This window comes from Balaenoptera physalus (genome assembly GCF_965194825.1).
Source record: "Balaenoptera physalus genome assembly, chromosome: 10".
Taxonomy (NCBI): domain Eukaryota; kingdom Metazoa; phylum Chordata; class Mammalia; order Artiodactyla; family Balaenopteridae; genus Balaenoptera; species Balaenoptera physalus.
Window position 1 is genome coordinate 18,066,734 of NC_138889.1, and position 24,959 is coordinate 18,091,692.

General features: G+C 41.4%; 1 protein-coding gene across 4 annotated transcripts in view; it reads left to right on the forward strand.

The window, feature by feature from the left end:
* CADM1 (cell adhesion molecule 1) overlaps nucleotides 1–24,959 on the forward strand; it is a 325,465-nt gene that overhangs the window by 272,303 nt on the left and 28,203 nt on the right. For 3 of the 4 annotated variants that reach the window (XM_082411115.1, XM_082411116.1, XM_082411117.1), the window contains exons 6-8: nucleotides 10,401–10,500; nucleotides 13,589–13,761; nucleotides 18,664–18,750. In XM_082411115.1, coding sequence (XP_082267241.1) covers nucleotides 10,401–10,500; nucleotides 13,589–13,761; nucleotides 18,664–18,750 — 360 coding nt within the window. The remainder of the gene's footprint in view (nucleotides 1–10,400; nucleotides 10,501–13,588; nucleotides 13,762–18,663; nucleotides 18,751–24,959) is intronic. The other variant, XM_082411118.1, reaches the window with a different exon arrangement.

Here is a 24,959-nt window from a genome sequence, read left to right on the forward strand (position 1 = left end):
TGCCAATGATCTTTATAAAGCCTTTTCTTTTGAAGATTCAAGTGAGATTTGTCCTTCTAAGAAAAGGAATAAAGCTGCATATCTGAATCCATTTGACTTCAATCTTACAAAGTACTGCTAGCCCTTAACTGCCCGAAAGTGACTTTAATGCCTTCCCCAAATTGAAGACACATTCCTGGGTCATTTTTAACTTTAACATGGCACCTTTTTATGGGAGACTCTGTTCTTTTACCCAACGTAAGCCACACAAACATTTTATCCTTTGATATTCCATTTCTTGGAATGTATATAAGGAAAAATGTCTTTTTGCATAAAAGAAGGTTAAGAATTACAAAGCATTGTGTTAATCTGCATGTAGTTTAGAGTCTGATCTGGCATCTTAATACGATGCTTCATGCTCAAGAAAGTCACATGACAGTTCACAACCCTCCCTCTCTAGAACACTACTGAAAAATTTGCAGAGTCAGCCAGGAATTCCTTACGTAGCATCTTCAGACACATCGGAATTCTCTACTTCATTACCTACCAGCTTTACTCTCCTTGAACACCAGCAGCTATGGACAACAAAAAGCCTCATGTCTCAGGTGCTCAAGGCACTCGGTCATTGGGTGCTAGAACTTTCTCAGACCTTGGCCAGTGGTGTTGGGGATTCAGCTCCATTCCCCCCATAGGAGGCCCCTCTCTGCAGACAAGCCACACCATGTCTCTCTCTTTTTTTTTTGAAGTATAGTTGATTTACAGTGTTGTGCCAGTCTCTGCTGTACAGCAAAGTGACTCGGTTATACACATATATACATTCTTGATGGCCATGAAAAAAGAAGAGATACTTGAATGCATGAGATTCAGTAGCCAGTCTGCATGGATGGTGAATTATTTTGGATATTCTGTGAGGAGTAACATTAGACCTTTTTTTTTTTTTTTTTAAGTTTTATTTATTTATTTATTTATTTATGGCTGTGTTGGGTCTTCGTTTCTGTTCGAGGGCTTTCTCTAGTTGCGGCAAGTGGGGGCCACTCTTCATCGCGGTGCACGGGCCTCTCACTATCGTGGCCTCTCTTGTTGCGGAGCACAGGCTCCAGACGCGCAGGCTCAGTAATTGTGGCTCACGGGCCCAGTTGCTCCACGGCATGTGGGATCTTCCCAGACCAGGGCTCGAACCCGTGTCCCCTGCATTGGCAGGCAGATTCTCAACCACTGCACCACCAGGGAGGCCCAAGACCATTATTTTTTAATTGGCCCAAACTCTGGACTCAGCAATTCTTAAACTTTTGGGGATTGTTGACCCCTTTAAAAATCCTTTGACAGCTATAGAGCTGGAAATAATGACATTCACCACATTTTACTTCCAGTATAAGGAGTGTATTTACAGTTTTCCTAATTTTAGGTATTCAAGGGCCACTTTCACAAGTTTTACCAAATCCACAGGTCATCTGTGTTCGTCTCACATTTAGAATTTTTAAGTCATTTTATTGCTTTAACCTAACCAAGACCTGTGTAAAAACACCTGTAAAATTATGAGTTTTATTTGCTATGTATAGTCTATCTAGTAAACTTTAAAATAAATATACAACTGTTATTTTTTAATGTCCTTTCCTTTGCCACCTAAAAAGATTTCTTATACTATCAGTGATAAACATTAGTTTATCACCAGAACATTCTGAGCTGGTCCATGGACCTCAGATTAAGAATCACTCTACTCTGGGGAAATGAGACTACCTTCGAGGCAAATCTAACCTGATAGGATTGGTGTTAAGTATACTCAGTTCAACCTTGGCCCATTTTGCTACATGAAGTTTTTTGGAAACCTCTCTCTACCTCATCTAAGATGGATGGATATTAATCAGGATAAGAACAGAGTAAAATGACAGATAATGGATTTGAATGCTGTATAAATTACGTCCTTTTAGAAAACACTATTTTTTAAAAAGGAAATGAAAACCTACGTTGTATGCCACTAAATATCTTACTTTAAAAATGACAGGAGCAAGGAGGAGGGATAAAATGAAGGGAAGGGTTGCACACTCCCCTTGACACGGAGAGCCACCATATTGTCTAGAAGACAAGGCTTGAGCTCCAACTTGGAATCCCTTTTGTGGTGTGGATTTAAGTCCTAATTAATTGAACACAGAATTTTGCAGCGTTTGTTTGTTAAGACACTTGTATGTGGTACCAGCAGAAATTGTGGTGCCCAATTATGTGAAAAATCAGCCAGATGTGTATGCTGTCATACTTTAAATAATCCTTAAGTTTTTGGTGAGTACGGATATTAATTGTGTAGTATGCATTGAAGTGATTAACGTCAATGTAATTTATCATCTGGAGATTTCTGAACATAAATAAGTGAGTTGTTTTGTTCAGCAAGGTGTTGACCTCTCAGAATTAGTGAATTAAAGTCCCCCCTCCCTTTTTTTTATTATAAATATGAAAGGCATCACAATCAGCCAAGTGTTCAGTTATTTGATTTTCCGGGGCATTAGCTGCTCTTGTTTGTGGCATTTCCCTGTTGGGTGCTTGTTTGCAAGCTCATTAATAAGGTTTTCTCATAGGACCGTTGCTGGGAAGGAAGAACATACAGTAGGGCTCTTAGTTTTCTAGCTTTCATTCTGAGACTCAGCAAGGATACGGCAGCACGCAGTTAAATGTTTAAAACAGAAAGTAATTGTGCTCGCGACCTGGAATTCAAAGCTCTCTTTCCTTAGATGTTAGGCAGAGAACAGTTTTGCTTTTTAATGTTCTGAGCTATATGACCCTAAACTCTTTCTGTGCAGTTTTTTCTTTCCAATGTCTGTGTATATAGCGTTGCTCAAATTTACAACAGGGTTGATTATAGCAGAACGTGGTAGAATTGTAGCACGGTTAGTGGAGCTTCAGATCTGAGCGAACATACTCTTGTCAAATAAAAGCCTGTTTTAAAGGAGAACAGTTCACTGTCTGCGCGTTAAAAGAAAACTGTCTAAATAGCATCAAGGTGGAAACACATAGCGACATAAGCTGGGAATTCAAAGAAAAGGTGTGACCCTCAGTATGGAATTCAGATTGCTGTGCAAGGGGGGAAGCCTTACTCTGGACCGAGGTGAATCGGAAGCTCTGGAATTACTGCTGTGTGTCTTTTGCTTTCCCCCATCGTAGCCTTGCTCTTTAAAATGTTTTGCAAAAATCCTCATCTAGTGAGGGTTTTGTGTGTGTGCATATCTGAAAAAAAAAAAAATTTAAGAGAGACGTTTTGAAATGGAGAATGAAACCAAAGGCTCAAAAAATGGGTGTTTGAACGCCTTCCCTGCTCTGATTATCATCTGCCAGTTAATTATGTTCGTGGGCATCATTTTCAAAATGAGTTTTATTGACTCAATGTAGCCAGGTATTTTGTACATCCATATTCCTGTTCATCGAGGGTCCACAGAAGGCTAGATTTTTTTTTTTCTTTCATTCCCTCAATTGGGGGAAAATTGGGCATTGAGGAGATGATCAAAACCTGTTCTTTGTGCCAAAATAAATGTTTCTCTGGTATCGATAGTGTCCTGCAGTGAAGGAGGGAGAAAAACCTGGAAATGGGAAAATCTTTCCTGTTTGGAATGGAGGATAACACACAGTTTACCACGGCAGCTCCCATATCCCATCCTCTCCCCCATCGATTCTGCTCCCAGGTTATATTCTTCAAAGCATAATAGCTGGCGTTTTCATATTTGGCCTGTTTCTCTCTGATCTCCGGTCTCGTTTTTTTAACAGAATAGGCTCTTCCTCCCACTCTCCCTTTCTTTTATTTTTTTAAAGCAATGAATTGAGTTCCAGGGAAGTTATTTCAGTATTTATTATTCCTCCTGAAAAATAATCAAGGCATGGAGACCCCCTGATTCAAACTAATGTTCTAACCTATCATTTTTTGCGTTAACACACAGTAGAAGCGGGTCCAAGTTCCTGATGCCATTAACTCTATAGAGTGTTAGCGAGGCATTCTGCAGTGCCAAAGGGGGCGGGAGACTGAGTCACTGATACTCAAAAAACAAAGAGTAAATATTGGGCCAACTCCATTGTGAGCAAGACTTGAATGACATGACTCTTAGGGAAGAAAGCCTTTGCCATCATCCCTGCCTTCTGAAGGCACACCCTGTAGAAAGAGGCCTCTTCCCACATCTCACTGTCTGACCTAATGTATTTGGAAAAGGTGTGTCTCTGTGGCTGTGGACATTGAATACTATGTAGTGAAACAGTTCTTCTAATGTGCGCTCTTAATGGTTTTTAACTCAAGGTCAGATTTTGATTCTGTGGAAGGTTAAATGGTTGTAAAGCTAACATCTCAAAATCTAAAAAGAATGGTCCAAGGGGGATCGCTGGGGGAAGTGGGGGATTAATCAGGAGTTTGGGATTAACATATACACACGACTATATGTAAAATAGGTAAACAACAAGGACCTACTGTATAGCACAGGGAACTATACTCAATATCTTGTATTGATAATAACCTATAATGGAAAAGAATCTGAAAAAGAATATATATATATATATATATATATATATATATATATATATATAGACCTGAATCCCTTTGCTGTACACTTGAAACCAACACAACATTGTAAATTAACTATACTTCAATTTAAAAAAAATATGTTTTTAAAAATGTTGGACAACCAAATAAAACTTCCTATACTTAAGGTGGTTAACAAAAAATAAATAAAAAGAATGGTTCAACAACATTCTTTATGATTTCATTTAAGATACCACCTTGAAATATACCCAAAATGCTAAATAAATGTGTAGTGAAGTGGAAGTATGTAAATCAGACACGCGGGTTGAACCTCAAATTTTGGGAGCTGGATTGACCTTCTAAAAGAAAAATAGAATTGTATTTTGCAATGAGGGCTGTTAAAGTGATTAAACAAGGAGGACATTAGACCAATCTAATAAGGTGACTCTGATACCTTGGTAGCTTATGTAGGCAAACCTAAACCTAAACCAAAGCCAATGCCCTCCAAGGCAATGAAACTCAAGCCCAGCCAATCACAAATAGCTAACCAGGCTTCCCAAATTAGGCAACTGCTCAAGCTTTAGCCAATCAAATAATTCACTTGCTTTACTTCCGTGTCTTTTCTATTAAAACCTTTCCCCCAGCTCCTATTGGAGCACTTTCAGTTTGGGCTGCCCTGTTCAAATGGATGCTCAAATAAACACTTGAAAATTTTAATGTGCCTTGTCTATCTTATAACAGGGCTTAGAGGGATTCACGGTCTGCTTGTTTTTGTTTTGTTTTTGTTTAACTGGTAGCAGAGCTTAGAAGTCCATGCCCCAATGTTTCCCCACTTTCTCATTCATTCATTCACTTGGTAAATATGTATTGAACGCCTACTATGTGCCAGGCACTGACACTGTTCTAGGCACCAGGGATACAAAAAAAACCTTTTCTTGTTAACAGAGCTAACGTTCTTGTGCAGAAAATCTTGCTATGAGAATTTTCTCACCCAGTGTTCACTTTCTAATTCTGAAGATTTCTCAAAGATATGGAAGAGTGCTGTGTGGGTGAGTGTGCACCCCACTTCAAAGGCACTGGAAACTACTCTCTGCCACAACATCACAGAATAAAATTTGATTCTGTTGGGTAAACAGTAATCTCAATATCCACAGAACTACTCACAAGTTGCAACAAGAGGAAACTGCATTTTACTGTGTAATGTGGCACATGCTCTTCGGTCCCACATCCGTCCCCCCAGGTTTGACTCACCCCACTCATCATAGCTCAGCCCTCCTCAAGAAGAACAGTTTAAGTGCTCCGATTCATACAACAGATGTAACAGCAGGAGGTCCTTCACCTTGCAAACAAACAAAATAAATGGCAGTGAAAATTATTCGTGAACGTATTGTGACAATGGGAAGCAAACCTTTTGCAAGATGTTCTCTTTAAGTCCTCTGAGAGCTCGCTGTGACTGTGTTCTCTCACCAGCCCCAATGACCTCGTGATACATCGCCCTCCTTCAGAGCAAAGCCGGGCTCTCCCAGCAGCTTAGGCGGCCGTGTTATAGGGGTTGATTCTTGCTTTGAGCTCAAGCAGCCCCTCATACTCACCAAATCTCAGGTGCATCTCGGCATTGTCGTGCTTCTCCAAACTGCCGTAATCCCCCATGATTGACAAAGGCCCTTCTGTCAGTGCTTCCCCACCTGAATGCACAGGCACTGACCCAAACCGTCCTCGCAGCCATTCTGATCCATCTGGGCCCACACTGCCCTTGAGTTCTCCCTGGTGGGCCCGAAACAATGAACACTTGGTCGACAGGCATCCAGTCTCACTCTAACAGGTGTTTCAGAATGTTGGATGAAATCTAAGTAAGGGACGTGAAGAGCCTGCAGGAACAGATTTGCACTTGGGGTCCTGGACCTGCTTGCAGTCAGCGCATCAATGAACATTTGAGGCCCACGTCCCCTGCTTTAGAAAATCTCAGGCAGGGAAAGCGTCAGGAGCCCCTGGGCTAACAGGTCTCCTCCTGCCGCGGTGTCAGGGCGCCTTCCCTCTTATCTCAGCAATGCTCCTCTCTGGTACATGGGGAGGATAATATCCCAGGCAAAAGGAAACCGCAGTGTACTTTTTTTAACTAAGAAATTTTAAAGACCTGATATGTTACTGCGGTAATCTAGAGGGAAGGAGACTGTGACTTTTCATTTACATAGGAAAGTGAAATACACGTTCCAGAATCTTGAGTTTCATCTTCTGAAAAGATCATAGAATATGGTGCAAGGTCAGACTGGCATGAAATCAATTGTAATCTGCCAGCAAGCCATTCTAACCTCTTTTAAGAGTTTCCTTTTATATATATTTTTTTTCCCTTTATAGAGAGAGCAAAGTCCATTTAAAGAAAGTCTCATCAAATCAGAATGTCTTTCTAATATGATTTTTTTAATTGGTTGCTACTGTAGTGTGACCTAAAGCCTCCTGGTATTTAACCCTCTGTGCGACTTTGACCAATGGACGAATTTTGTCTGCTGTAGTAATCTTGCTAAATGTCTTTTATGGGGTTTTTAAACAATTACAGTGTATTATGAAAACCTCAGATCCCTCGACCTAATTGATTGGCTGTTGGTGGTACCATCTCTGTAGCTGTAATGTTCCATGAGTGCACAGACCTAACTATTTTTCTTATTTTTATATAGCAGTTCCATTTTATAGTGACATTAAGCCATTCTGCAGTACATTTCTAGACAGTTATTGCACTTGGGCAGAAAGTGTCATCTGGCTTTTAGCCTTGTGCCTTCCAACACCAACCGAGGCGTAAAATGATCACCCAGAAGATGTTCTGGGCCTTACCTCATTACTTAAAAATAAATCTTGGAGTCTGGTTCTGTTTCAGAAAAGATGCGGCGGGTTATAACATTTGATTTATGAACATAATTAAAATATATAAATGATGAGCTTCTGGGCTATGCAATCAGCCATCTGGATTGTTCAGTATTTTGACATAATCGGATTGTGGTCAGGATCATCCTGGGAAGGTGTAGCAGCCCTGGGTTCTAGAGGTGCCAGTGGAGTCCCAGGGTTTCTATTCCACCTGTTGGGAAGGCTCAAGTTCCTCTTTCAGGGCAAAGGAGGGGGAATTGAATTTGTTTTTTAAGTTTCCTTCACCCAGAGATGGATCTTGGCACACAGACCCTCTATTTGGCTCCTAAGCTGGGCGTGAAGATAGCTCAGCTGCCCACAGTCGAATAACATGCCTATAAATACTGCACGTGTCAACAGAGGAGGACATTTTTCTGTATAATACAAGCAAGATTAATATTTACCTTTCCAGTGACCTATTAAGGTAACTGTGGCAGCTGTACCCATAAGTAGATGGTAGATGTTTCTCCAGAAACCTAGAGAGTAAATTGGGAAAATCAGTTATCAAAATTGAAGGGGTATTTCCTGTGGCTTAGTATATGATTTTTTTAAACGGTAAATTCCAGGTATAGCAAGGCCTTAGCTTGTTAGTCCTAATTTATGTGAGTAATTGACAACTGGCAAACAGCCATTAGGAACATAAAAAGCATTTAACTAAAACAAACTCAGTGGTACTGAAAAGGCAGGGTGGATGGATTTTCAACACCGTCTTTATTATTAATGGAAGTTGAGCGTGTAAAAACCCTTAGTGCACCGTGCTGAAAAATATACTCTCTCTGTTTGCTTGTAAATTACACAAAGGAGAAAAAAGGACAAAAGAGCCTTCCACATTGGCCAGCAAGCATTCTGCTTCTCCTTAATTAATGGGCCAAAGTCAGCAGTGCATGGAAAATGTAGACCTTCTGTGGATCAGAGATTAACCTATAAGAAAATGTTACATTTCAGCCCAAATTTGGGGCTTTAAATTTAGCTTTCCTCAGAATGGTTCCTGGATAAGGATGACAGAGGTTCCCTAACCAGGAACTCCGGAAGTACTGCTGTTTCTGAGCATGAACTGTAAGGGAGCCGGTCTTTTGTTGTCTGTGTTTTCAGTGGCATAACCTTCTACCATTTTTTTTTTTTCTTGGTATCTTGTGGGTTGTTTTTTTAATAAACTTTACCAACTAGCTCTGTGTGCAAGTGTATTATACCACCAAAAATAATAGACCCACATATGTCACCCAATGGTTGTATTTAGCCTACAGTATTGTCTATAGCTCTCAAAGGTGGGCACCCAGGACACTTGCCCAGCAGCCAGTGTTCATTTAAGGTCATCCTGTTTATCCTTTTTGAGTATTTTTGCCTTTCTTTAATGATTAGCTTCCCCACACAGCTATCAGTATCTGGAGACCTGTACGCCATTTTCCTCTTAAACATTGCCTTTGCCAACAAGTCTAAGAATAGCATCGTGTTACTTTCAGGGGTCAGCTGGAGCTTTTGGTCCCAGTTAACTTAAGTTCTCTGGCAAGTGACTTAGCTCCTCAGAAAGCATTACCAATTCAGCGTGCAGTGCCCACCGATGTACAAGAAGCCTCTCTTAAAAGGTTTTGAATGCCACGTGGTTTTCAGAGACAGAAAGATCCAGCGCTAGTAACACGACTGTAAAAACACATCCAGAAAACAGCCATCCCTAGAGAGGACCTCGTGCAGCTTGTTTGGCTGTGTACAGGTAGAGATGGTTGAGCCCCGCCATATTTCTCTTTGCTCCCTGATACCATAGGGTGAATGATAATGAGCGAACCACTGCTTGTAAAAGGCCAAGGGGCTGTTGTTTGGGTGGTGTGATTGTCCGAGAAAGTAAAGTTATGGCAACTGTTTTGACCTTTCAGCCAACTGATGTCTTGCCCTCTCACATTTATTACCTCTTGGGTACATTTCCAAAGTCATGAAATTAAATGAGAAAAATTATTTAGGGATTAATAGCTTATTAGTTCAGCAAATGGAAAAAAAAACCCTCCCAATTCCATTCAGGTTTTATTTGTAAATGTATTTGTGTGTGTATCTAAGTTAATTCCAACCCCTCCCCATTCCCTGTACCTCCTAGCGTTCCTCTCTCATTCCCACAGCCCCACAAACTCACAAACACAGTTTTTAAATAGCTAGTGGAAATAAGAATACCTACATCACTAAAGTATTCACTTACACTTAGGAATACATCACTTAGGGATACCTAAATACTTGACTGCGTTAGGAAGCTATACTCAGTATACTTGGCTTTAATTATGGATTGCCATTGGGAAACGTGGGTTTGAATCAATAATCCCTCCAAACATACATTTCACGAGGCTGTCTCTCATTATGTTATCTCTATGACCTTGGACAACCTACATCATTCTCTAGGTACCAATGTTCTCGTCCCTAAAACTGGGCTTTTTCCGCCACCAAGGATGGTTCCTACCATAGTAGACTCGGTAACTGTCAGTTTCCTTCCTTCTGATTTGTTTACGTTGAGCCATCATAGAGTTTCATTAGGGGCCACCAGAACCTCCCAGTTCTTTATTCTTAGAGACATTTGAGTGGAATTCAGGAGTTTTGCCTTTCCCATTTGAAAACAAGAGCATAGAAGGGGCAAACTTATTAATATGCAGTGTCAAAACATATTGTCACATAGTAATATATGATCTATGATAAAATGTATCAATTCTGAGCACCGCAGATATCTGTGGCTTCACCTCAGCATGAAGGCAAATGAGTTTCCTTTAGCTTGAGTGAGTCTGGAGATAAACTTAAATGTAACAAAATGTATTTCACAGGAAATGTTTGATGTGGCGTGGTTGGCTTATGAATCTCTTATCTGTTCGTGGTTCACTCCTTAGAGTTATTAGTCAATTTAATTTGAGCAAATGCCAGGATTACTTACTAATTAGAAGGATTTTACTGAAGACATGAGGGTGGGAAGCACGTGAGTGCTGGTAGTATGGGGTTTGTGACAGCATGCAAGTCTGGTTCTGCCTGATGATATCATTTGCTAAACATTGTACTTTGTGTTGTTGTCACACAGATAAGCCTCAAGTGCATATTCAGATGACTTATCCTCTACAAGGCCTAACCCGGGAAGGGGACGCGCTTGAGTTAACATGTGAAGCCATCGGGAAGCCCCAGTAAGTTCTGAAGGCCAAGGTTGGCAGAGGGTCATGAGCAGTAAATGTCACAACACACAGACGTGCATTCACAACTCATTGGCCTGTCACCTGTCTCCTGCTGTAAAGGATGGAAGATTTTTCAGGAACTAAAAGAATATTCAGTGAAAAGGGGAATAAATATCTGTGGTTCTTAAGGGTGAGGATTGGGAGAAAAATGAAATGCCAGCTAAGATTGAAATCTCAGCTAATTCTCTTTTATCATCATCAACATGATTGTCAGAACTATTTTCTCTCACCCACATAAAATAATCCTAATAACTTTTTAGCGTGCCCACAATCTAATGATATATCTGCTACCTTCTGTGTTAATGTCTAACTAAGCTGTTGGAAAGATGGTTTTCAGACTTAAATTAAGCTGCTGTGTTTAGGGCCAGCTGTAGGCAAATGAATTTGCCTTACTTTTCATTTTGCTTCTTCCCTCAAGGAAAAGTGACTACTAGAAATATTTTTGTTAGTAAGGAATGGTTTGGGACTTTTTCTCAAGGAATATGTATACATACTACATAAGGGAAAAGACTTACACTCTTATTTTATTGAAAAGTGTAAAAAAAGCTACTGCACTTGCCCCTGCTAAATTAATGAAAGTGAATTAGAGAAACTACATGTATTATCACTAATAAAGCAAAAGCCATGTGGTGGTACCACTTTAGCTATTATTCCGTTTCGTTTGGGGAGGAGGAAGAATCCTTTCATCTTTCTAATAGAGTGAAGATTGTTTTTAACTGTTTCTGAGGGAAAAAAAACAATCCATTTCACATGGAACAACAGGTCAACCTAGTGATTGGGTTCACTCAGATTCTTATTGGTCCCCAACAAAAAACAGCATTGAGCTCCCTCTGCTGTCCCCTCGCTATGATTTTTTCCCCTCTCAGAGTTTTGCTAACTAGCATATTCATACAAGGACCTCAGAGCATTTTCACAAAGCTTCCCCCAAGTCTTTGGAAAGAATTCTCCCCATGACAGCTAAGCAATGCTCTCTGAGAGAACAGAGAGCCGGAGGGAGCCTAGCTGCAATGGTCTCTTTTCCCACGTCAGCCCTCCCTATTTTGTGTGTCCTTCTCCAGGGCCGAGGATTTGCTTCTCTCTCTACTCACCGTTTGGAGTTGTAAAGATGGCCTTTAGGAAGGAGGAGGTGGTCTTGCTTCTGCTTTGCTTTTCCTTGGGTGTTTCGAAGTTATTTGGTTTTAAGTACTTCCGGCTTTACCAGAGCAGTCTTCTTCTGCTTTGAACACTGCAAAAGAGTCAGCTCTTTCTTTGCGTAAACTGTTTGAATTAGGCCCCAGGTAGCAAATTGCCTTCCTTCCAAAACAATCCAGTGGCAAAAAAAATTAATTCTCTCAGGCCTCTTGCCACTTAAAGTACCAGCCACATTAACTACATTTACAGACTATGGCTTGCTAACCTATATTTTGTTTCTATATTTTTTTTCCCCTGAAGAAGGTACTGTGTTCAGTCGAATGTGCCACGGGGACAGTAAATTGTATGCTTCCTTCGGGACATTGATGCCAGAGAGGGTATTTGCTTGTTCCTCTCAGATCGGCCCGGGTCCACGGTTGTCTGAGCAAAGCACGGGTTACTTGACCGCTATCCCTTCTAGCATATCACCTATTTATTTTCTCAAGAAATTGCATACAATAAAAATGGTAATTTAACTTGCCGTTAAATGCTGTGAACGTTCTCAGCATTTACCCCCACTGATGGTTTCAGCTGTCAAGCAGCGGGACAATAGGTCTGATTGCCAGGCAGAGCCGTTCGCCTTTGCCTGCGAGGAGGACGGATGCAGGGCTCATTTTTAAATAATTTACTGGGTTGTGATAACAAACCCATGTGTCATTAAAGAAAAATTGTGACTTCACATCCCATTGGAAAAGCGGAATGCTACTTGACAGGGCTGTCTTGAGTGCCCATTCGTATGAAGCACAGGTCTTAGGTTCTGATGCCGCTCCTAGAGGTAGTGCAGGAGATGAAAGGAAGCTGCTTCTGTGCCCGAATCTCTGTGGCCCTGCCTTGGAAATGGCAGCTTTCAGGGCCAGCCCTAGATGTGGCCTCGATTTCATAGGGGCTGCCTTGAAGGATTATAAATTCAGTGAGTTTGAAAAAGACTCTGTGTGTGTGCAATTTGGGCCCTGGAGCATCTTGTGAAATTTGCTTTTTCCTGATGGATACAAATGTGGTCTTTAAATCACGGAAACAAACTCCCCTCTGATGAGCAAGTGCCGTAGGACCCCAGGAGTTCACGTGGAGGTGCTGTCACTCCGCAGCCATTGATCTGGGAGCCTGTCCCTCGAGCTGGGGGCCTGCAGGTGCACACACAGGGGAACGGGAGCAGCGTGAGGGCCTTGGAGAGCCAGGGAAGACAGGCATTTTGCCAAAGAGCACATAGATAAGGTGGCTTGGGGCCTCGGAAGGTGCGGTGGGGTCTTGGGTTGCCGGAGGGTGTGTTATGGGTAGGGGGTAAGGGGACAGGAAGTGATTACATCTTTCCAGAATGAGAAGAGGTCATTTTTTTTCAAACAGCAGAGGCCAAAGAAAGCACTATTCAGTTGTAAAAGTCCATTCCTTTCTGCGAAACTCGAAATCCACTTAAATATCACAACTTTCTATGCCACTATCTCGGCGTGTTAGTAACCATGAGATTAATGTATGTATCACCAGCCCAGGATTTGATTTTTTTCCCCCTAATTAATGAGATGATTAACAATGGGTGAGCTCTGTCCTGTCTGAATTGGTGTGAAAGCACACAGCAGGGCATAAAAATAGGGCACATTGGTTTATTTGCTGATTTGTTGAAGATGAATTGGAAATGATGAGACCCCTGCTTGTGGTCTGTTGAAAGTTTTTCAACACCTGATAATATTTTTTTAAAAATTATATTCCAAACAGATTTGTGAAGCCTTCACAGCTGTAATTCTCTGAACTTAAAATAGGTCCTCTTTAATTGTGTCATCCTGCATGGGATTCATTTACTGTGTGGGTGAGAGGTTTGATGCAGACATCTTGGTGGGAAATCATAATGCAACCTGTCTCTCTCCCATTCCCTCTGCAGGCCTGTGATGGTAACTTGGGTGAGAGTCGATGATGAAATGCCTCAACACGCCGTACTGTCGGGGCCCAACCTGTTCATCAATAACCTAAACAAAACAGATAACGGTACATACCGCTGTGAGGCTTCAAACATAGTGGGCAAAGCTCATTCGGATTATATGCTGTATGTATACGGTACGTGAGAAGATGAAGCCCTCTTCCATTTGACTCATTTATTATGTAGCTGCTGCTTGTGATTCAGTCCTAGAGCTTTTGGTCAAGTTGAAAACCAAAAAACCAGTTTGTTTCCTTCAAGAATTAAAAGAAGCCTGGCCCAAGGTGGACCCCAGTGCTACTACTAGGAGGACAGCAACTTTTCTTCTCCCCTTCTAATCATGGGGGCTTCCCTCTAGATCACAGGCTCTGGTCATGCTGAGTAGGAAAGCTCTGTCCTCAGGCGCACGCTATGGAGATTATGTTAGAAATAATGACTGCGAAATTCAACCTTACCCATTAATGGCTTTTCAACTCAGAAAGTCTATTCCCAGCGGTATTTTCCGATGATACCTGGGCTAGCCTTTCTCCTGCTTTGATGAACAGAACTATCCTATTTTCAGCATGAAGCTATTACATTCCATATGTCGCAAGCCAGTAAATACTTGGAAAAAAAAAATAGAAGGTCCTTGGTAGCTCTGTTAACCACCTATAGCTACTGCTTTAGACACAAGTGCTTTTTTTTAAATTTGTCTGTTTTCTTAATATCTTTTTGCAGGATTATTAAAGCCTATGATCATGAATTTCACTTTCTAGTCAACAAATATTTATTGTGCACCTACTTGTACCAGCCATTTTAAACTTATTTCCCATTTATAGCTCATGGTCAATTTTGTGTCTGGTGAATATTCTCTGTTTAGTTGAGGAGTGCACTGCCTATCTAGTCTTATGATGACGAATTGAGTCTCTTCTGTCCAGTTGACTCTCTCGGTTACTTTTACACCAGGAAAAATAGTCATGAGCTGACATGACACAGAATGAGTAACCATAGGCATGACAATTTCAGTATCTTGTAAATATATGAACATGTGTGTGCATTTCTCTCTTCATGTGAGCCATGTAAATAATCCAAGTGTAAGTGTATGTGAATATACACATACACACATGTAAATCTACATACGGGATATTTACACCATAACGTCTTAGAACCTGGCCACTTTCCTTATGAAGAAAATAGGAGTAGCAGTCTCTTTGATGAAATAGAACCATGCTTTACCTCATATCTACATGGATATTAAAATATAATCTTTAGCCTGTACCTGAGTTTTGTTTTCCTTAGCATAATGCAAAGTTAAAGGCTCACATCTAATCACTTTATGTATAGACTTCTGAGGTGTGATTTCTTTGCACACTACCCATGTTGTCTGTGGTCTACACATAATAGCATTAATTCTCCCCGGTAGTTAAGGAGATCAGAGTGAAGGGAATGGCTCTCCGTGTAGGTGCAAGGAGGTGCCGAGTGCCCCGTTTCCAGCCATCCCCCTTTTGTTTCTGCATCCCTCCCATGCTCAGCATCAGGGTTTGAGCCTCATGTGAGGCCCCAACCTTGCTGTTATCCAGGTTTACAGACTTTCATTCAGCTCTTTTTAAAAACGGCAGATTATGAAAAGCAGAGACAAATTTCCACCGGTCTATTATGTGCTTCCTTGATTCAGAAGACTCAGGTATCTGGAAAAACAGTTTTGACTTATTGTACCCACTGTTCCGACATCTCAAGATGAGAAACGTTTTGATAGACAGATAGATTTGAATAATTTTGGATCCTAGCTCTGGCTAGCATTTATTGAGGGCTTGCTCACTTCGTTCCATGCGCTAGGGTGACAGTTTTACATGCACGATCACCTCTGATCTCCACGATAACATGACGAGGTAAGCGCCATCATCATGCCATTTTACAGGTGATAAAAGGAAGCTTAGAAAGGTCACCTAAGTTGCCCAAGTTCACACGGTTACTAAATATGTTTCAGAGCCACGATACTTTGACTCCAAAGTCTACAGTGAAATGTGTGTCTTTCTTTGTAGTTTCTCTTACTCTCTCTGCTTCCCGGTAGAACATTTCCCTCCAATGCAAGATGGTCGTTTGGGAATGAACTCGCTGGGCCAGAATGCATTATTTGAAAGCCAGGAAACAGAGACCTGCCCATGTAGGCAAGCGCATCTACATCCAACTATCTCCCCAACCCAAGATGGTGCACTTCGCCTGGTCTAGGAATTTGCTAGATCCACAATATGCTACCTCCCTCCCGTAACCTGTACTAGCAGTAATGTTTGGGATGACAGGCTAGAATACTCACCTGAGGTGTTGCTTGTCTAGTAATAAAATATTCTAGCAGTTTGAGAAGATGGTGAGTAGGTTTTCTTTTCAAAGCCAATTTATTGTCCTACTACAGTAGCTTTCAAAGTTCTTTATGAACTCAGAGTTAACATGCTTTTAAAATGTTTAATTCTCTAGAAGTAACTTCTATACTTGGCGAATCTATCTGGTTAGCGCCTGAGCCCCAGTTGGTTTTGTTCTTTTAGCCTCTATGTGTCAAACATAGCTTATTAGCTCCAACTCTGTATTTTCTTAAATAGTGACCTCACATTGCTCTTATCGCTAGAAATGGTCTAAGCATTACACCTGGTAACGGAATCTAATTCATTTAGGTCACTTGAGCCACATGTGAAGGACAAGTTACCCCAGTAGTGATGAAAATAATTGAAAGTGTGTGATTTTCACAAAATGAAAGGAACTAGTGACCTTTTTTCTGAAGCCTCTGCCCTCGTTAGTCTCTGTTCCACTCCTGTTGGTAATCGTAATTTCAAATCACCTTCAGGTGCACTTTGATTGTATTGTGGACATCGCACATTTTGTGCCAATACTTTTAGAAATAGAGACAGAAATAGCATTATAGCATACCAGCTACAGATGTTCCTTTTCAGTGATAAATATTGTCATTGAATCAGAACAGAGAAGGCACATCTCTGGGTACAGCTGAATTGGGGCGTGGAGAGAGCAGGTTGTCTTCAGGGACCGGTGCCCCTCGCTCACCTGCGTCCCTACCTGCACCTGTACCTGCACCTGTACCTGCACCTGTACCTGCACCTGCCGCAGGATGTAGGTGCATCCAGTGGTCTCCCAGGTCACAAAATGCTTCCCCACCTGTGGCCTCCATAAGAAAGTACTCCAAAAAGCAAGACTGGACGTGTATTGTCCGTTCTTCTTCTAACAAGGTAGTTTGAAATTATGAATCATTTCTACTTCTTGGAAGAAAATGAGATTTTTTTTTTAATGGATTCTTTTTTTGCACTCGTGTGAGGCTGCTTTCAATAGTCGTTTAAACTGCTGGCATCCCCAACTTCAGTGAACAGTCTCCCCTAAAACAGACAGGTTTGCTCTTGATTCTTCCCTGTCAAATTCGTACATTTGTGTACGTGTGAGAGAAGTTTGTGAGGAAAATTAAAACTGATTATTGATCAACGGTAGGAATCTTTTAAGCAGACCTCATAACCAAACGCCAGGATAATGTTTTCGTAAACTTCCAGGAAGTTCCACCAAACCCAATAAAGACACAGTATATAATTAAAGTTAGGATGTATTAATTAGACAGTCTGAGAGCTCACTTGGAGATAAAAGGACAACAGATGTGTCAGGGAGAAAAAGTTGACGGGCATTAGATAAAATTTAAAATCAAAAGCCTTCAAATCGTCTTATGCTCTATTATAGCAGAATGATTGATTAGGTCAAAGTCTTGCTGACAATTTAACACATTCAGTTTGATCAGTTGGGCTGAGAATTTTTTTTTTCTCTTTCATATTTGCCTTCCCTTTTCCCCCAAATGATTTTGGAGATGATAGAAGAATATACAGTATATCAGACACCTGACAGAGGATTCCCTATCAGATTCCTGGCTTGGAGGGTTAAGCCTTGTTTGTATTTAATTCTTTTGTTTACAAGATGGAAACGTTCTTCAGTTTTATCATTGTCACCCACGTAGGTCAGGCTTGAGCAAAGGCAACGAACTGATTAATATTTATAAGTTGTAAAATTTACTGACTTTTAAAAAATAAAATCTCAGTAAAATCTCACATGCCTGGAACTTGATATTTAGTGGTGACATTCTCTCTTCTGTGTATTTATTACAAGTATAGAAGTAGTTTTACTTCCTGCTGGGATGTATTGATGGAGAATAATGAAGTTAACAGTCAGAGAGCAAGAGGCAGGCGCACACTTTCCCTTGGCCGATAGGAGCCCTTTAGATAGATCAGCGCCATCTCCTCTTTTCTCCCACCGGTGAAAGTATAAAACGAAATGACAACCGTCGGACCCTCTCAGGGGCTGAGTTGGTCTAACCTCACCTTTTGAAATAGGATGGGGGGGGTGCGTGTCATATGTTTTGATTTTTCCTCCCTTCTCTACTTCTCATCTCCTCATCCCTAGTTCACTTCATTGATACAAATCTCTTTTCTTTTTTTTTTTAATTTTTGAAATTTATTTTATTTATTTATGGCTGCGTTGGGTCTTCGTTGCTATGCGTAGGCTTTTCTCTAGTTGCGGCGAGCGGGGGCTACTCTTCGTCGTGGTGCGCGGGCTTCTCATTGCGGTGGCTTCTCGCTGCGGAGCACGGGCTCTACATGTGCGGGCTCAGTAGTTGCAGCACGTGGGCTCAGTAGTTGTGGCTCGCGGGCTCTAGAGCGCAGGCTCAGTAGTTGTGGTGCACGGGCTTAGTTGCTCCGCGGCATGTGGGATCTTCCCGGACCGGGGTTCGAACCCGTGTCCCCTGCATTGGCAGGCGGATTCTTAACCACTGCGCCACCAGGGAAGCCCCCAGATCTCTTTTCTTCTTTTCTTCTTTTCTTAGCTTTTCCGAATAAGGCCTTGGGATATGATTATAAGACATAAATCTTTGCAGGGCCGGGGGTGGGTGGGGTGGGGAGTCTTTGGATTTTAAAGGGAGAAGTCATCAAACAACGTGTCAGTGTCTTCACGCCTTTGTTGTGTCGTTACTGATCACCTCTGTGCTCAGCATTGTGGGTTTGATTCTCCTTTTTTTCTTTATCCAGATCCCCCCACAACTATCCCTCCTCTCACAACAACCACCACCACCACCACCACCACCACCACCACCACCATCCTTACCATCATCGCAGGTATGGTACCTTCATTGCCATTGCAGATGTCCTGAATGTACACTGTCTTTCTGGTATGTATAACAAGAAGCCTAAAAGGTCCCTTTAACTCCTTGGAATGGAATTATTCCTTTATTTGGGAACTTGACAGACATTAGATACTGTGTTCTCAAGTCGACTCTTAAGGACCTCAGAAAAGTCTTTAACATCCAAGCATTTAACAGTAGATCAGCTATTTTGCAGAATTCTTTTTTAAGCATCACCATGCAAAGCAAAATGCTAGGGGGAAAATGGCAGCCTGGCTCTTAGAGAACACGCGGATAGCTTGTGCTGAGCCACGGTTGACGAAACGGTAAGTATACCGGCTTTGGATCTTCTTCTTGCCTTAATTTCATCTTAATATACGAGAAGGAAAATACACACCCTTTAACATGTCCCCGTGGGCCATGTTCCTAAATGCATCATCCTTCCTGCCCCAGAGAGTACCCACTGACCGTGTGTCACCTGGGTAGTCACCGTCTGTTCCACTCTGGGCACTTGAGTACCCCTTCCTGCCCTCCGTTAAACATTGGAGGAACCACTGCGGTTGTCACTCTGTGGTTTAGCTCTTTGGACTGTCTGAAACTCCTATTCGAAGTGAGTTTCGCGGTCTCCTTTTTCTGACTGTCACTGAGGGAGGAGGTTATGCCCTCCAGCCCCTTCCTGGTTGGTCCCCAGCGGCTCTCAGTGCTTGATGTCGCTTGTCCGGGAGACTTGTTGGAGTTTTCTCTGCCGACCAGGGTGGGAAAGGTTATGGCCGCACCATGTCGACTAGACGTGCAAGATTTCCTTAGGTAAGACCATCCTTTACATTGACTTTCTGGAGACATTTTCAGTTTTCACAGGAGTTGGTGTGATAGACATGATGAAAATTCTAAGTGTTCAGGGAAAGAGGAGCCCTCATCGGTTTATGAAATATAACAATAGATTGTTTAATTTCAGTTTTCTTCACCTTTCTAACCATTACAGTGGAACAAAGAACTTTTAAATAAGCCACTAGTGAGCATGGTTCTGAATGATGTTTGCGAAAACATCAGTGCCTGCACTTAATTAAAAAGCTTCTGAAAAATCCATCCATCCATCCAGTTGGTTTTTGTGTCTCACCCTAAACTCAGCTCCATCCAGGCTGCTTCCTAAATTCTTGTCTGTGTGTATTCCCCTTTTAGCTTTTTGTTAGTTTCTTCTGCTTCTTTAGTAAACTCAGTTTGTTAGCAGAGCGGAGAGATTCCCCCCACTTTCTGCATCCTTAATAAGCGCAACAAAGATGCTCCTCCCTGACTGATTTCCAGAGCAACCATGCTAACGACTTCCCTTGCTGCGAACCAGGTGTTTACCTTTCATGATTTCTTACCTTATCCGGGTAGTAAACCAATTAAGCTTGAGCTGCTGTGTACCAGGTTTTCATAGTTTCCTAGGAACGGCCCTTTGGATGTCAGTGTAAATTACATCGCCCCTTTCGCCACTGCCCTGCGTGTGTGAACCCATTAAGAAAACCCTTCCGTGGTCTGTTTTGTCTTTGCGGAAGTTGTCCGGGTGTGAGCCAGCCTTGATTACCTCTCCTTGTAGAAGGTTCCGTCTAGGTAGCTAGTCAGGTTTACATTTTAAGGCGGTCAAGGCCTTCATTCATTCGGCATAAATACCACATTTCTCTTTAATGTGGAACAGCACTTTTTATTTGTGGCTGGCCTCTCACTAGCTTAGGCTTTTTTAAAAAAAGACCTTTCTTAACACTTTCTGAAATCCTCCCCCCTCACCGTCAATCTCAGCAACTCAGCAGAGGTGCTTCAGTTCACAGCTCCTAAGCCTTCACTCCGGACTAAAGCTAATCGCACGTCTTCAAACAGCTACAACTCTGTTATCACAGTTACAACCACAGAGACTCCATTTAAGAGGAAATTTTAAAAACAAACAATGCTATATTTCTGTCCACATCCCAGGTACCTTTATAGGGACTTGTCTGCTCCTCTGTCTCGCCTCCTGGCCTCTTTGCTCAAGGTAATATAAGATGATCTCATAGGTGCACTTTGGCCTCTTGGTATTAGTAGCTGAACCCGCTCTACACACAAAATGCATTTGTGGTGATGAATGCCCTGATTCTCACTGGCACACCCAAGAGTCCTTACACTAAAATTGCCACTAAAACAACACTGTAGAATCCACTGCCTTAATGGATGTGATCTTACAGGCTTGCTGTGTCTTAACAAGCAGTCTTACATATATTTATCTTGCCCAGAAAGTGTACTTGTGGAATTTAACATTTGCTCCTTTCTTCAAACAGATGAAAGGTTATGGAGCTGAATGATTCCGTGTCCCATTTTAAAGGTCCAGGCTATCCCCTAGATTTAGATTGGTTCCTAAGAAATCTTCCAGACTGAATCCTGACAAATGGAGAGCTAAATTAATCTCCACTCTTCTTCTCTCTTGTACTGTTTGGTACATTACAGCCACCATTAGCCTTAAAAGCTTCAACAGCTAAATCTAGTGATATTAACATAAAGCCTTAGCTTAAAAAAAAAAGAGAGAAGAGGAAGAGGAAGCCCACGGGCATCTATTTCTTTTCTCCCAGGCAAATGCAGTGACTGAAACCCATTCCCTAGGTCAGCGTTTCGTTACAAGAAAAATGTACAAATTGTTTTTAAATGCAATCAAAAAATGTTTTTAAACTCGAAAGGTCATAGTTGATTTCTGATGTCTCTGAAAGGAAGTGTTCCAGTGTTGTCTTTTATCTTCCATAACCAGAATAATCGAATTGTTCTCCCTGTTAGGGAGGCAGGCCTTCGTGAGTTCCCAGTCGCCTGACTCCCTCAAAATACGTTAAATCTTTATCCTGGAGGCCCTTGAAAAAGAGGAGTTGTAAGCTCAATCTGACCCGATGCTGCTCACCCAGAATCACAGGTGGGAGGGAGGAGCAGGGCGTCTCTGCCTCCCATCCGTCCTGTGTGGGGAAGCTCTCCTGACTTACCTGTGAAGGCCACGTCTAAAGGCAGATTCACCTGCGGAAGATTTTTGCAAGCTCTGGAGTACTGAAAGGAGTATTTGATGTCAATTTGCCATATCAACATTGTTATGGTTTTCTAACTATTCAGCCATTAATGTCATTAGAATCGCTTTCCAAATAAGAAACCATCTGAGGGATAAAATTGGGATGGGAGCCACGCAGAGCCTCCTGTGATTTCCCATAAGATTCTTTGGTGTCTCTGTTCTCTTTCATGTACGTTAATCTTCTGACCATATATTTCTGTTTTGACTATTGCTACTGGCAGACCCCCACTCCCTTTTTTTTTTTTTAATATCAAGTTGTCCATGTGGTTTCACTCATGAAGATATATGCTATAATATGGGAGAGCAAAATGCCTAATTTAAATTGCACTTTAAATCCATCCCTGGCATCCTCTGCGAAAATACAGAGACAGCCAACCATTACGGGGTAAGAGGCCTCGATGCAAATTCCTTTCAAAAGCCAGAATCAAAGAAAAATCTTTGATTTTTAAAGTGGGTGGGGAGGGGGGAGGGCGTTGTTTGTTTTGTTTTGAACTTTCTTTGAAATTAGTTGACTTTGTATATTAGATGTACATAAAAATACCTGTTTTTGTGTTTGGTGATAGCTTTTGCCCCAGTCTGCCAGTTGGATCAATCATCTTAGGAAAATATTCTGTGTTTCCCTCCCTAGTTAATGTGGATATTGTTTTATTTCTGCCTGGTTTTGCCCTGAGTTACATGCTTGATGAGAAGTACCATAGAAAACACTCAGCACTCAGTTTGAAACACCCTTAGCAGCTTAAATATAAAATTCAGGCCAGGAGGAGCTCAACCTGTAGGTCACATTTATACATGTGACTGTCATAAATTAAAAAATTAAAATCACCTTAGAATAAGAAATGAATAGCTACAGGGCCAAATTCTGAAACACATTTAAGAATCCTTTCATAAGAATGAAGTAGGTCATTTCTAAATGAGTTTTTCTCTTTTTGAAAGTACATATCCAATTAAATATTTTGTGTTTCTTGGAAAAGAAAACAGTAAGGTTTTTCTTATTGTTGTCTAATCACTCAGTACCCAATATACCTTGGAGAAAGTAAGTCCCACCCCCAGGCTCACATTGTTATTTTGGCATTCATAGCCTCCCATCCTAAGCTTTTTTGTGTGTGTAACATGGGTCAGGTCACATAAATAATGAAGGTGAGAACAGCCCTTATCCTTCAGGCGGATGCCAAATTGGGGAAACTCAACAACCAAGCACATGTTTTCAGTTTCCTAAGTACAAAGGAAAGAATTACACCTGTCTTAAGACTGACTCTGTAGCATGACCAGCTAAATTACAATAGAGAGCTTTGCTCCACATAGAGCTGTCTGTTTTCCAGGGTCTTAGCGTCATGATTCCTGCTGTGTGCTATTGATATCTGCATGACATAAGGGGTAATGCTTTTAGGCATTCATTCAGCGCGTATCAAGGACCCATAATATGTACAGCACTGTGCTAGTGCCCAAGGAGACAGAAAATTCTTGGAACCCCTTAAAATATAGCTGAGGAAATAGGTTATACCCACTGGAACTCCTTAGCAGGAGATACTGTGCACTTAGGGCTGATTCAGAAGATTGAAGAGACTGTCACAGGAGACGTAGAATTTGGTCTGTGCCATCAAAGAATGGATAGAATGTGGATAAGAAAGGATGGCATTTGGGAAATTAAGCATGAAGGCCTAACTTTACTTCAAGCATCCATCGTCAGTGTTTGTGTCTGTTGTGTGTATTTATGTTTGGGATATATATTAAGCCACTGTTGCTAGGAAATACACATCTCTCATCCTAGAATGTTTACTAAATTGCCTTTTTTCGAGAGTTGGCATCTACTCCATTAAGACTGTTTTTCATTCATCATTTATTGAATACTTATCGAACGTTAGTGATATACATACCAGTATGCCTGGTGACAAGAATATTATTAGGGCACTAGTAGACACTCATGAGCCACCTGTTTTATAATGAGCTCCCTTTCCAAGTTTTTGCCCCAAAAGTGCATGGACCATGTTTTTCCATACTGTCTTAAGTGTGTACATTTTTATTTTTTTGATGATGATAAATTTATTACAAATAGCATCATAGCCAACCAGTTTTTGACCCATATTGACTTATGAGGGAATGGAAGAAATTAGTGATGAAGGTCACCTGATTCTGCATTTTTTTTATAAAAGGAATGAGAGATGGGAAGTCAGTGAGATTTTTTTTTTTTTCCTAATGCTTCTATCATCATTTCCATACTCTTATGTTCCTTGTTGAAAAATAATCCAAGAGAGAGGGAATTGACATGTTTTCATACTAAAGATTCATGCACAACAGTGCAAAAGAATAATCTCATAAATACAGGTTTCTTAGGATTAGAAAGTTGGAGCTATCTCAGTGGTGGGAAATAAAGGACTTGGCAGGAAGGACCCAGCCCTCCAGGAGATGAATATAAACTACTACTTCTAGAGCTGCTCCCCTCCCCGCCATCGCCCTCCTGCATCCCTCTTTTCCTCCCCTCACCGGTGCCTCACCCGTCTCTGTCCCTCCTCCCGTCCAGCACTGACACACAGCATAGGATAGGAATTGCTTTCCTTGTTAAATGAAACCACGGTACAGGTGGTTATTATTATTATTATTTTGAGAACATCTGGTTTGCAAATGAAAAGATCTCAGGGGCACAGTAGCACTTTTGAACAATTCTGAAGAAGCTTTTAACAAAACTTGAAATTAACCGAAAAGAAAAAAAAACAACCTACTCCCCTTCCTGCTGTTCCGGGGCACACAATCTCTTCACTCAAAGGGGAGATGACAGGAAGACAGAAGAAAGCTTTCTTAGGGTTCTCCTATTCAGGCCTTTTAGCTTCAGTTCCGTTCCTATCCATTTCTCCCATCCCTGAGCAATGGGAGTTTAATTAAAGCTGAACATAGATGGAAAGAAAATTAACCGGGAAACCAGTAGAAAATAAATTTCAAAGTTTAATTTTCCAGCAGGTATGTTTGCTTTCAATAGATTTCAAATATGTCAAAAAGAAAGAAAAAGAGGGAACTATACTTAATATATATTGGCCAGCACAGCACCATCGTGAGAATAAAACTGTCAGGGGAATTCCTTGCCTACCCTAGCGTCTAGCTTTAAAGCAGCTCCATAACACAAACTGAAGGGGAATTCAATTAAGAAAACCCATTGG